Genomic DNA, 13,701 nt, shown 5'->3' on the forward strand with positions numbered 1-13,701 from the left:
AAGAACTAAAGTAAAACCCAAATTACAAAGTAATGCCATTTTCTTTTTTGTTTCTGTAGGGAAGAAAACTAAGCTGAGGATAAGCTATGTGCCCTTCTAATGAAACAAGAGTAATAATACCAATTTATTCCGGAAGATGATGGCTATCAGTCCTAACACTGTGGCGTTCCACCTTCCAAACTTGACTTTTAATTCCTGCCTGGGGTTTTTGGAAGGGTATTTGTCAGCTAAAGGGTGCTTTAAGCACTCTTGGGTGCTCTGTTGGAAATTTTCTTTCTCCTAAACACTGGATGGCACAGAGGCTGAGTTTGCTGTCTTTAAATCTAAGTAGCAAGTGAACAGAAGATAAAACTCTACGTGGTAAGTCAAACATTTCACAAATAGGAGACTTCCCAGTACTTGGAACAGTCCAGAAAAAGCAAAAAAAAAAATCACAAAATGTGCTTGGGAAGGTAGAAGATCTCCAAGAGTAAGTATCTTCAAAATCAATATTTTATAGTTAATTTTTCATATTATAAAAGTAACATAGGCTTCTCCTAGAAACTTTAAGAAATATAGACATATATAAAAAATTATAATTCACCATCTGATTTGTAATACTACTATTAAAGTTTTCTTTTTTCCAGGAACTTTTCTACTACTTTATATTATTAGCTATTTCTATAGAAATGGTTAAAAAAACTACATAAAATTTTGTTATAAAAGAACTCTACAAAGAGCAAAGTATTATATAAACTTTTGCTACTCAAAGAATGAGCATTATCTTATTATTTATTAGATATGTAGAATATCTAGGCCCATCTATTCCTTTTGAATCAGAATCTTCATGTTAACATGCTCTGCAGAAAATTCTTCAGCACTTCTATGATTAATTTATTAATTATTCATTTTTTTAAATCCCTAATAATGGATATAAATGTTTTAAAAGCTCTGGTTGCATTAAAAGCTCTGGCTGTATCTAAATTATCTAATAGAGAAAATTATGTTTATATTCCCTCCAGCAGTTTTTCTGATTATCATTTTACTGCACTTCATCAGCACTGATTGCTCATAATATATCATGATTATTCATTTTTGATAGTTCAAAAGACAAAAGAAAATTGTATTTTTCATATTTAAACTAACAATCTTTATCCATCAAGGATACTGATTTAACTCCCATAATATACATAAAAGTTTCCCCATAATGTCCCTTAATTTTATTGAGAACAAATATTTCTGATTTAAAACATTTTACTATGCAGATATTTACATATATAATCTGAAATACTCATTACAGTAAAAAACTTACCAAAATAGAAGAGGCACTCAGTAAACTTTCATTGAATTTTTAAAATTATTTAGGTCAATAAATACATATAAAGCAAAATGAAGCTTAAAAGGTAATCCTGAAAAAACTGAACTTAATCACATCATTTTTTAATAATAGTAGCAAAGAAGCAGTGATAAAAATTAACCAAATTCATGATAGACAGTAATGAAAAAGCTAATGATATTTTAAAACATTTTATTGAAAATATAATATGAAATGTTGCCCTATAATTGTATAAGAACTGAGACTCTATACGGTATTTTCCAGAAATCCCAAGTCACTTTGTCACGACAGTAGTAACTGCAGCAAAGAGAGAGACAGGGATGTAGAAAAAGGGAAGAAGACTAGGGCATAAAATCAGTGGGCTTCTCTAAGAAAGTTAGTGAGCTTTTCACTGGAGGACACTCAAAAAGTCTTTCAGAGTTCAGCAGCTCGCACTGTACTGAGAGTCTTCTTGCTTGCAGGATTTAGGAGTTGGCACAAAAATGAGTAAAAAAGAATGGACCATCCTAGGCTTCCAGACAGCTCCAATGGATGATCTCTGTTCCAAACAAGGAAGAACACACATATAAAAAAAAAAAACCTACATGACAATGAAGTAAAGCTTGATTTTTCTAATATCTTAAGTTTCCAGACCTACATAAACTATATCCCAGGGTGATAAAAGAAACCACAGATATAGTTTCAAAATTATTACTGATTTCTTTGAAGAATCTTGAAAAAAGAGATTTTTTTAAAACTGAAATTTAACAAAGGCAGCAGTTTTTAATGTCCTAAGGTGAAGTCCAAAAGTTGCCACTATGAAATTCTTCATAAACCATCTGTTTAACAATATGTGCCATAATGTTTTCCAGAGATAAAATGTCATTTTCACTACCTTTGTACCATTAGTTTTTTAACTTAACCATCTATATCAATTGTTGATAATACTAGATGCTAACACAGAACATGTTTTAAGTGAACCAAAAGACCTTTTCCCCCAATATTAAGTAATACTGTGGACACTTATTCTGAGCATTTGTATAATACAATAGAAAGACATTAGTTTTGCTGATGCTGCCACTTAGTGTCTATACATCTGGACTAGTTGCTCAGCATCCTCAGGTTCTATTATTACTTCCTATTGTTAGGATGTTAAGGAGGACAGTGCACTCTCAAAATCCTTCAAGGGGTGTTCATACAATGAGCACATAAGTCATTTCCTCCCCTGCAGTAGAAGCAAGACTAAAACAGTAACTGAAAATGAGAATGTGAGAGAGAACATGGAAGTTTTTTGCAACTCCTAAACGTGAAAGCTGATCAGAGGTGATGTCCTGCCTGCATTTGTAATGAACTCTTTGTCTTTGGTTATTCCAGCAGAAGCTAGAAAACCAACCAGATAAAAATAGAAGAGAGGCCCTCTAGCTGCTTGTGAAAGAGAGTCTGGAAAACCACTAACATTCTTCAACTTTAAAGATTCAGTGAGTTCAGATCAAAAAGAATAGATGATTCCTAAGATTCCATTCAAATCTGATTTTTCTGAGACCAGTGAATATGAGCAATATATGACTCCAAGAAGAAAATAGCAGGCCAGTCTTGACAGTTTCCTCCAGGGTGCAGGAGAAAACAAGTGAAGAAGGGACATTGTCCCACTGCCTTAAGTAGGGCCCTAGGACATAGCATGTTGAATGTACTGTCTCCATGCTACAAAAATAAGTAGGAAATTGCAACTCAGATAGAAGTGAAAGAGGGGTAACTGAAAGTAAAAACTGTAGCTATAAATCAAAGACTGCAACAAATATAATATTCCAAAATGAAAAGAAACAATTGCCTATGTTCTACTGCATTTTTCTCTATCTTTCATATTATTTCTTTGTAGATCATCACTTTGATTTTGAATAAATGGATGAAAAGTGATCTGATTAGGCCATGCATAACTATATAGGAGTTAAAGTGTGTCACAAAGGTCAGGCAAGACTAACATAACCCTACCATTAGCAGATAGCTCTACCTTTCATAATTCAGATCATTTCACAGAGACCACGTCATTCTGAAATACTGCCAACAAAAGTACAATGGCAGAATATCTCATTTTCAATGGTCAATTAATGCCATTTTATAACAATATCTGAAGATTAAGCTCAATTTTTGAAGTTGAAATCTGTGTAGTATTATGTTTTTTAAACTCTTATTACCTCAACAATAAGATAGCCATGTAAAATGAAAACTAAAGGGAAAAACCATACCTAACTGGTATGATCTGAGGGATCCTGGAAAGACCCTACTTACTTGTCCTCAGATAATATGAGAATATCTGAAGCACCAACGCTGATTTTTATTTTGAGGTTTTTGTTTTGTTTTAGTTTGGTTTGGTTTTGACTGTGTGTGTGTGTGTGTGTGTGTGTGTGTGTGTGTGTGTGTGTAGCTCCATGCACGTCTTTCCAGGGATCCTGAAAAGACCCTACCTACTTGTCCTCAGATAATATGACAATATCTAAAGCACCAATGCTGATTTTTATTTTGAGGTTTTTGTTCTTTCCAGGGATGGTGACAATTTAGAAACATTTGTATTTAAAGTCCTTTAGAATGGTGAGGAAATGGTAAGATACGAACCAGAAGTAAGAACTTTTCTTTCTATCACTTAGTGGTTTGAGACTTGATCCTCAATGAGCCCCTTGTGCTTATATATAAAATGGAAGAAATCCCTGCTATGGCTCCCCTCTAGGCTAAGAAAAACAAAAACAAAAGTACACATTGGGCATGAAGATTGACCTGTCCAAAACTGATCCTCTCCAAGCTGGGTTTCTAAAGAGGATGTTATCTCTTCCATAGAAATGAGTTCAGAGTGGGAAGCTAACATCTAGGAAATTCTACATGGTGTAACCTAAGTGACTGGAACACATATCACAAGTGCAGCCGCAGAAAATGATCCTACTACTTAAATCTTCAGTCGTACCCTTGCCAAGGAACACAGTCTTTAAGAAAACAGGAGCTCTAGAGTGTTTGGTCAGCAAAAAAACAGTCTTAAGGAAGCTTTCTTATTATCTTAAGAAAGCTTATTTAATGTGGTCTGAAACACCTCAGGAATATTCTCTTATTCATGTATATTCACACACCACTTAACCTGTCACTTGGTTAGAATTCCACAGGCAAAACAATTCTTCTGTGTTTTATTTATTTTAGCAACCTTTATTTTATTTTGTTTTATTAGTACATGTTTTCAGTATACAACATTTACATTCCTTGAATGGAATTGGTAAATGCACATATCACATCTTAATTGCTTTCCCTCATCACTTTCTCTGCTCCCTCCCTCTTTTGATTCCCTTCCCATTTGAGAAACATCTATCTTCCTCCTTCCAATTATCTTTTATTTTGCTCTTTATGGATAATTTGTATTTCTCCTATAAGAGAAACCATGGGATATTTAAGATTGTGTGTCTCATTTATTTCACTTAGCATTAAGGTCTCAAGGTGTATCCGTTTTCCTACAAATGACTAACTTTATCTTTCTTTATGACAAGCAGTACACCACTGTATAGAATACCACAATTTCTTTATACATTCATCTTTTGATGAGCAAATAATCTGCTTCCAAGATTTAGCTATTATGAATTGTGCTGCTATAAACATGGGTATACATGTATCACTGCAATATGATGACTTTAACTCTTTCAGAAAGATACTCAGTTGGGGAATTTCTATTTTGAGATTTTTGAGAAATCTCCATGCTGATTTCAATAGTGATTGTAGTAGTTTACATTCCCATCAACAACGTAGAAGAGTTTCTTTTCTCTACACCCTAGCCAGCATTTATTACTTGGTTTCTTCATGATACCTATTCTTTCTGCAATAGCCAGTGATGTTGAAAGACATGACTTTGTGTTCTTCATGTATTCATTGTCCTTTTGTACTTCTTCTGAAAAACATCTATTCATTTTACTTGCCCATTTCTTGTTTGGGTCTTTAAATCTGGGGACCTAATTTATTTAGTTCTTTATACATTCTAGATACTAGTGCTGTATCTGAGGATTAGGTGGCAAATGTATTTTCTCATTATGCAGGTTGTCTTTTCAAAGTTGGTTGTTTCTTTGCTGTGCAAAAGCTGTTTAATTTGTAACGCTTTTTGTTGGTTCGTAATACTTTTTCCTGAGAAACCAAGGTTCCGTTCAGACAATCCCTGCCTGTGCCTATGACTTGAAGAGTTTTACCTATTTTATCTTCCAACAGGCTAAATGTTTCTGTTTTAACATTTAGTTCTTTGATTTATTTTGATTTTAGTTTAGAACATGATGAGAGAGATGGATCTAAATTTAATCTTCTAAAAAAATAAAATAAATTTAATCTTCTGCATGTGGAGAGCCAGCTTTCCCAGCATCATTTATTAAAGAGGCTATCTTTCCTCTAATGAATGTTTTTGGCTTCTTTGTCAAAGATCTGTGTACTTGAGCTTGTTTCTGCATCCTCTATTCTGTTGATCCTCACATCTGGTTTTGTACCATGATGTTTTTATCATTGTAGTTTTGTAATATAACTTCAAGTCCAGAATTGTGATGCTTTCTGATTTGCTATTGTTGCCCTGGGTTACTTTTACTATTCTGGCTTTCTCCTGGTTCCATATGAATTTAAGGATTATATGTTTTCCAGTTCTGTGAAGAATGCTGTTGGGATTTGGTTGGGATTGTGTTAAATTTGTATATCAATTGTGGAAGAATGGCCATTTTTCCTACATATGTTCTATTTATCCAGGTACAGGGGATATCTTTCCATTTTCTGATGTTCTCTTCAATTTCATTTTTCAGAGGAATGTAGCTTTCACTGTAGAGGCCTTTCATTTCCTTATTTGGGTTAACTCCTAACTGTTCAATATTTCTTAATGCTACCATGAATGATATTTTTTCCTAATTTCTTTCTCAGTGGTTTTATTCTTGATGTACAGAAATGATATTTCTTTTAGTGCACTGATTTTTTATCCTGCTACATTACTGAATTTGGTTATTAATTCTAGGAATATTTTGGTGGGTTATTTGGGGGCTTGTATATAGAGGATCACGTGATTGTTTTAAAACTAAAATTCATGAGTTTATATATTTATTTTTGTTCATGCTGTTTTATGCAAATCTCTTTTTTCAACCTTGAAATGTACATATTAATATTCACATTTTTCATAGAAAATAAATAATCTTGGACAGTGAAACTTTTCCTAAGGAAGCACTGCTTATGAAATGACAGAGCCAGGACTGAAGCCCAGGTCTATAATGTCTGCAAAGGACTAACTGGCCCACCATAATGGATCTCAAACCTGCCTGCAACTGTGACTTTAAAAGGATTCACTGTGTGCTCTGATAATACCCATGTCGGGACCCCATGTGCAAAACCATCCTATAGAAAGAGAATAGTATTAATAATAGCTCCAAACTGTCACTTAATGTAGACAAGTTATAACTTGTTTATAGTCACTCTGGCCCTATGTGATTATTTTTTAATATTTGGTTTATGTACCCCTATGTTTTCTTCTCTATTTTGCTTAGACTATAAAACTGTGCTGGTCAGTAAATCTGTCAATTCTAAATGTTGTAAGTGAATTACTTAGGATAAAATTGACATCTCTGCTTGGCTTTACCCAGACACTGATTTGCATTGTCTAGGCCACTATTCTCAGAAGCTGGGTACACCAGGAAACCTATTGAGGATTATAGACCTCATATATTTGAATGCCTATTTTTATTTTTATTTGAAGAAAACTTTCCAAAAGCCTTATTTATTATATTGATGGGCACTGATTTATATATGATGTATAAGGCAATACAATTATATAGAAGCATATTCCAGTAACAATATTTTGGCGTCTTCAGTGAAAAACAAATAGGTGATACTGGTCTAGACCCCATTTCATGCATCCAGGGAAGTGTGATCATTCAGCTGGGAGGAATCAAAAGGCAAAACCCCCTCTGGAAATGTAATTCAAGTAGTAATCCTCACAGGATGGAAGGAAATTCCCTCAGAGAAAGAAATACTTCTCATGCTGTGAATTATTTCATCCTCTTGGGCTTCCCCAGTCGCTGGGAAATACAGAGCTTCCTTTTCTCCATATTCTTTGTGACTTACATCCTGACTCTGTTTGGAAACATGGCCATTATATGTGCAGTGCACCGGGACCACCGGCTCCACACACCCATGTATATTCTGCTGGCAAACTTCTCCTTCCTGGAGATTTGCTATGTCAACTCTGACGTGCCCAACATGCTGGTCAACTTCCTCTCAAAGACCAAAACTATCTCTTTCACTAGATGCCTCCTCCAGTTGTACTTCTTCTTTTCTCTGGGCACAACTGAATGTCTATTTCTCTCCATCATGGCCTATGACCGGTTTCTGGCAATCTGCCGCCCCCTGCACTACCCTAACATCATGACTACAAAGTTCTGTTATGGCTTGGTCAGATTTTGCTGGGTCTATGGCTTCCTCTGGTTTCTCATTCCAGTAATACTCATTACTCAATTGCCGTTTTGTGGACCAAATGTGATTGATGATTTTCTATGTGACCTTGGTCCCCTGCTGGCCCTAGCTTCAGCCTGTATCCCAATCCCAGGGACTGTTCTCATATGTGGCACCATGAGCTCCCTCCTCATCTTTGCCACCTTTTTCTATATTATCAGCTCCTACACCCTGGTGCTGAGAGCTGTTATGCAGGTGCCCTCTTCTGCTAGCCGGAAGAAGGCCTTCTCCACCTGCTCCTCACATCTGGCTGTTGTGTGTCTCTTCTATGGCTCAGTCATGCTGACATATGTGAGTCCAGGGTCAGGACAAGCAAAGGGTATGCAGAAATTTACAACATTGTTCTACTCAGTTTTGACCCCTTTATTCAATCCCATGATTTATAGCCTCCGGAATAAAGAAATGAAGGGTGCCTTAAAGAAGGTTCTGGGAGGTTTCTAAATTGGTCTATGATGTCAGTGAGTTATATTCAAATGAGTTCATACTATAACGCTCCTGTCAGCAAAGAGCCACGAAACTGGTAAGTAAGTGTGAAATTTTCAAAGGGTACATTTCAAAATCTTAATGCATTATCAAAAACAAATCCTTCACTGCAAGCAAAATCAGTTGCCTCTTTCATAGTGGGTTATTTATACTTCTGCTGAACATGACTTCTATTCTCCCTTGAACTATACTTCACTGTACACAAATCTGTTTCCACATGCTCCCTATTCCTATTGGACTATAAATTTCTTGAGAGAAGTAAGTATCCTTTATCAATTTCTGTAATTTCAGAACTCCATAAAGCATATTAATGTCAACCTAAATAAAACAAATGTATTTGTTTCTATTTCCTTGCCAGATTCTGTCATTCTTGATGATCAAAACAATATCTAATGTAATTATTTACACTCTGTAATTATCTGTATTTTATGCATACAAGATGAAATGAACTTTCTTAAAAAAAAAACAAATGTGAGGTCAACCTGAAGTGGACAAACCCTTAAATGATAATAAAATCAATGGGAAATTTCAATAGATAAAAGTAAATATGAAGAAATTTATTTTCTTTCCTCCCTTTATCAACTTCTGTTGACCAATAGTGTGAACTACTTAGTTCACTTTCATCTTTTTAATGCTTTCATACCTACACACTTGAAAATATATTATACAGAGGTTATTATTGACAGTGTGATCTCCAGGTGAGTATCTCCAGAGAGTATTATCAAAGGCAAGATCTCAGGGTTCTGTTCCACCCTTATCAAATCAGAATCTGCATTTTAATGAAATCATCAGTATATTCCAATGCACATTAAAGTTTTATCTACCTCAGAATTTCTTTTTTCTGCATAGGTAATTTTTTATTTTAAAATAATGAAAACATCTCAACAGAAAAACAGACATTTACAACATAACCAAAAAAAAGCAAAAGAGAATTTCAGACAAGGTGATAAGAAATTAACAATGGTGGTTGTATTACATACTGATATCTTCAAATTGGTTACTCAGATAAATATAGGCATGCAAGACTGATCAAACAATTAAACATTAACTGTTCCTTTCAACAAAGTAATGGAAATCAGTAGTACAACTATCGTAGCTTTCCTGTGTATACCTATATACATATTTCTCTCTTCTTTCTTTCGTCTTTTCCCTCATCCCCGTTGTTCTTTCCTTTGAGTAATTTCTTCCACTTTCACAATATCTATTCTACCTCTTAGATTTTATTTACCCTTTCAGATTCTTACACTAGTGAGATAATATGATGTTTACACATATGGGTCTGATTTATTTCACTTATGAGTATGGTCTCTAGTTGTGACCATTTACCTATAAAAGTCCCAAGTTTATCTTCCTTTATAGCTGGATAACATATAATTGTATAAAAATACCACAAACTTTTTACCCTTTCCTTAGTTGATGGTCATTTGGGTTGCTTCCATGATTTAGCTATTAAAAATTGTGCTGCTATAAACATGGGTGCATATTTATCACTCTGATATGATGATTTCAGTTCTTCTAGAAAAATACCCAGAAGGGAAATATCTGGGTTGAATCAGACCTCTAATCCTAATTTACTGAGGAATCTCCAGACTGATTTCCACAGTGGTTCCACCAGTCCACACTCCCCACAACATGGAGAAGTGTTCCTTTTTCCCAACAGCCCCTTCTGCATTTGTTATTGGTTAATTTCTTAGTAATAGCCATTCTTTCTGGGATGAGATGGAATCTCAGTGTTGTTTTCATTTGCATTTTTCAAATGACTAACGATGTTGAATTTTTTTAATTTATTTACCATTTATACTTCTTCATCTGAGAAGTGTGTGTTCATCTCAGATGCCCATTTTTTGATTGCATCTTTGAATGGTGGGGGCGACTTTTTTAATTCTTTATATGTTCTAGACACAAGTTCTTTGTCTGAGGGTCAGTTGACTAAAATTTTTGCCCTAATTGTGGGTTTTCTTTTTGCTCTGCTGGTGATTTCTTTAGATGTGCAAAAATTTTTCAGTAAGATGCGATCCCAGTGGTTGATTCTTTGCAGTATTACCCAGGTAGTTTAGTTTTTGTTCATGAACTCTCTGCCTACCCACATGTCTTCAAAATTTCTAGATTTAGTGTTTCTGTTCTATTATTTAGATCTGTGATCCATTTTGACTTGAGTTTGGTGCATGGTGATAGACATGGGTCTAGTTTCAGTCTTCGGCATGTGATCATCCAGTTTTTCCAGCACTATGTATTAAAGAGGCTCTCTTTCTTCCAGTGAACTTGTTTGGCCCCCTTGTCAAAGATCAGGTAGCTAAGTGTGTTTCTCATTTTGGCTGCTTCTTTCGGTCTGTTCCAGTGATCCTCAGGTCTGCTTTTTGTCAGTACCATGTTGATTTTATCATAGTATCCTTATAGTATAACTTCAGGTCTGGGATTTTGATGCCTCCTGACTTGTCTTTGTTGTCTGAGATTGTTTTTACTATTCAGGGTCTCTTCTGTTTCCAGATGAATTGTATGAATGTTTTCTCTAGAGCTGTGAGGTATGCTAATGGTATTTTAATTAGAATTACATTAAATCTGTACAACAATTTTGGAAGTATGGCCATTTTCACAGTGGTTGGTTCTTCCTATCCATCGGCAAGGTATATCTTTCCATTTTCTGAAGTCCTCTTTGATCTCTTTTTCAGAGTATGGTAGTTTTTTCTGTATAGATCTTTTGCTTCTTTTGTTATATTGATTCCTGAATGTTCCAATTTCTTGGATACTGTTTTGAAAGGGATATTTTCCTTAATTTCTCTCTCAATGTGTTTGTTGTTTGTGTATAGGAATTCTATTGATTTTTTAGTATTGACTTTGTATCCAGCTACAATATTGAATTGGTTTATTAATTCTAAGAATCTTTTGGTGGAATTTTGGCAGTCTTCCATGTAGAGTATCATGTCATCTGCACGTAATGATAATTTCACTTCTTCCTTTCCTATCTTTATTCCTTTTGTTTCTCTGTCTTGTCTAATTGCTGTGGCTAATGCTTCCAGAACTGTCAGATTAATAACCCATTTCTCTCCAGGGTGAACATGTCCTGAGAATGAGGTACCCATGGATGCATAGAAGAGTAAGAAAAAAGAAAAATGAGAAAGGCAAAATTCTAGGATCGGGGGCTAGCAGCCCCTAGGACTGAAGCCCCAATTACCATATTCAGTAACCTTTTATTGAGAAAGAGCAAAGGAAGCAGAGGAATGGGAGAATATCAACTGTTTCCGCAAGGTAACACAACTCAATTATCATAGGAATGAGCGACAAGTTAGCCATTATGTTACCTTCCTTCGCCCATATCTCAGCAAAGCATCTAGTGTTGTGCCCGGGGCTTACAATGCTTATACTAGACTTCTAGAACCCAACAATCATGGCTTGGTCAGGCATGAGGCAATACACAAAAGAGTAACTAAAAAATGTCCTTCTCCACACAGAACTATGTTGAATAGCAGTGGTGACAGTGGACATCCTTCTCTTGTTCCTAATTTTAAAGTGAAAGCTTTCAGTTTTTGTCCATTTCATGTGATGTTGGCTGTTGGTTTGTCATAGATGGCTGTTAACAGATTGAGGTAAAGACCATCTATTCTATTTTCTGTACTTTTTTCATCATGGATGAGTGTTAGACTTTCTCAAAAGCTTTTTCTGCATCTATTGAGATGATTATGTGGTTTTTGTCTTGGCTCTATTGATATACTGTATAGCATTTATTGATCCATGTATATTGAACCATTCCTGCATTCCTGGAATAAATCCTACTTGGTCATGGTGTGCAATCCTCTCGATGATTTGCTGCATTCCACTTGTTATTATTTTACTGAGTATCTTTGCATCTACATTCATTAGGGAGAATGGTCTGTAGTTCTCTTTCTTCATTGGGTCTTTCTCTGGTGTGGGTATCAGTATAATTCTTGCCTCCAGAAATGAGATAGGGAGAATTGCTTCCTTTTCAATTTAATTGAAGAGTTTGAGGAATATTGGCATTAAGTCTTCTCTGAATTTCTTGTAGAATTCTGCTGTGAATCCATCAGCACCTGGGCTTTTCTTTGTTGGTAAGTTTTAATTAGATCTTCAGTCTCATTAACTAATATTGGCTTATTGAGAATTTTTATATTTTCTTGATTCAGCTTGGGTAGTTCATATGTATCTAGGAATCTGTCCATTTCGTCTGTTTTCCATCCTATGAGAGTAAGGTTTTTTCAAAGCAGATATTGAGGGGGCTGGGGATTTAGCTCAGTGGCAAAGCACCTGCCTGGCAAGCGCAAGGTTGTGAGTTTGATTCCTGGTACTGGAAGAAAAGACAAAAAAAAAAAAAAGCCACAAAGTAGATATTGATGATCCTCTGAATTTCCACAGGATCTGTTGTGACTTCATCCTTATCATTCCTCGGTGCATGAATTTGAGTCTTTTCTTTCCCTTCTTTGAGAAGGTTAGCTAAAGATTTATCATTCTTATTTATTTTCTCAATGAGCCAACTCTTTGACTCATTCATTCTATTGTTTTCTTGTTTTCCATTGCACTAATTTCTGCTCTGATCTTTAAAATTTCTTTCCTTCTATGGGCTTTTGGTTTGTCTTGCTCTTCTTCTTTTTAGAAGCCTGAGGTGTAACATTGGATTGTTTATTTGTGCTTGTTCTCTTTTCCTGAGGTGAGAATTCACTGCTATAAATTTCCCTCTTAGGACTGCTTTCATTGAGTCCCATAGGTTCCAGTATTTTTTGTCTACATTCTCATTTAGTTGTAGATATTGTTTAATTTCTTCCTTTATTTTACTTGTAACTCATTGATTGTTTAGGAGGATATTATTTAATTTCCATATGTTTATAGAGTTTTTGCAGTTTCCTTTAAAATTAATTTCTAATTTCATTGCACTATGGTCAGATATTATGCATGGGACAATTTCCAATCCTCTGCATTTACTTAAGCATATTCTGTGGGTTAGTATATGGTTTATTTTAGAGAACATTCCATATGTAGCTGAAAAGAATGTGTATTCTGATGATGTTGGGTGGAACAGTCTAAAATCATTTATTAAATTCATTTGTTCACAGCTTTCATTCTGTTATGTTATTTACTTGCTGATTTTTAGTCTAGTTGATCTATCTTTCTGTGGCAATGGGGTATGGAGGTCTCCCATTACAATTATGTTGTTGCTTATTTGAGTTTTCATGTCTATTAATAATTGTCTTATAAAGTTGGGTGCTCCTGTGTTTGGTGCATATATATTTATGATTGTTATATCTTCCTCTTGATGTTTCCCCCTAACAAGTATGTAGTGACCTTATTCATCCCTTTTGATCATTCTTGGTTTGAAGTTGACATTGTCTGCAAAAAAAACTACTTCTGCAGGGGCTGGGGATTTAGCTCAGCGGCAAAAGCGCCTGCCTGGCAAGCGCAAGGTCGTGAGTTCGGTTCCTGGT

At 35.1% G+C, this 13,701-nt stretch overlaps 1 protein-coding gene across 1 annotated transcript; it reads left to right on the plus strand.

The window, feature by feature from the left end:
- Positions 1-752: 752 nt before the first annotated feature.
- On the plus strand, positions 753-8,227 carry LOC102024956 (olfactory receptor 11H6-like). Its single transcript, XM_005412139.2, has 3 exons — positions 753-787; positions 4,406-4,417; positions 7,303-8,227. Exons 1-3 carry the CDS (start codon positions 753-755, stop codon positions 8,225-8,227), a joined length of 972 nt encoding a protein of 323 aa, XP_005412196.2.
- Positions 8,228-13,701: the final 5,474 nt, after the last annotated feature.

This window comes from Chinchilla lanigera, unplaced genomic scaffold (genome assembly GCF_000276665.1).
Source record: "Chinchilla lanigera isolate Chin_1 unplaced genomic scaffold, ChiLan1.0 scaffold00149, whole genome shotgun sequence".
In the NCBI taxonomy this organism is placed as follows: Eukaryota; Metazoa; Chordata; class Mammalia; order Rodentia; family Chinchillidae; genus Chinchilla; species Chinchilla lanigera.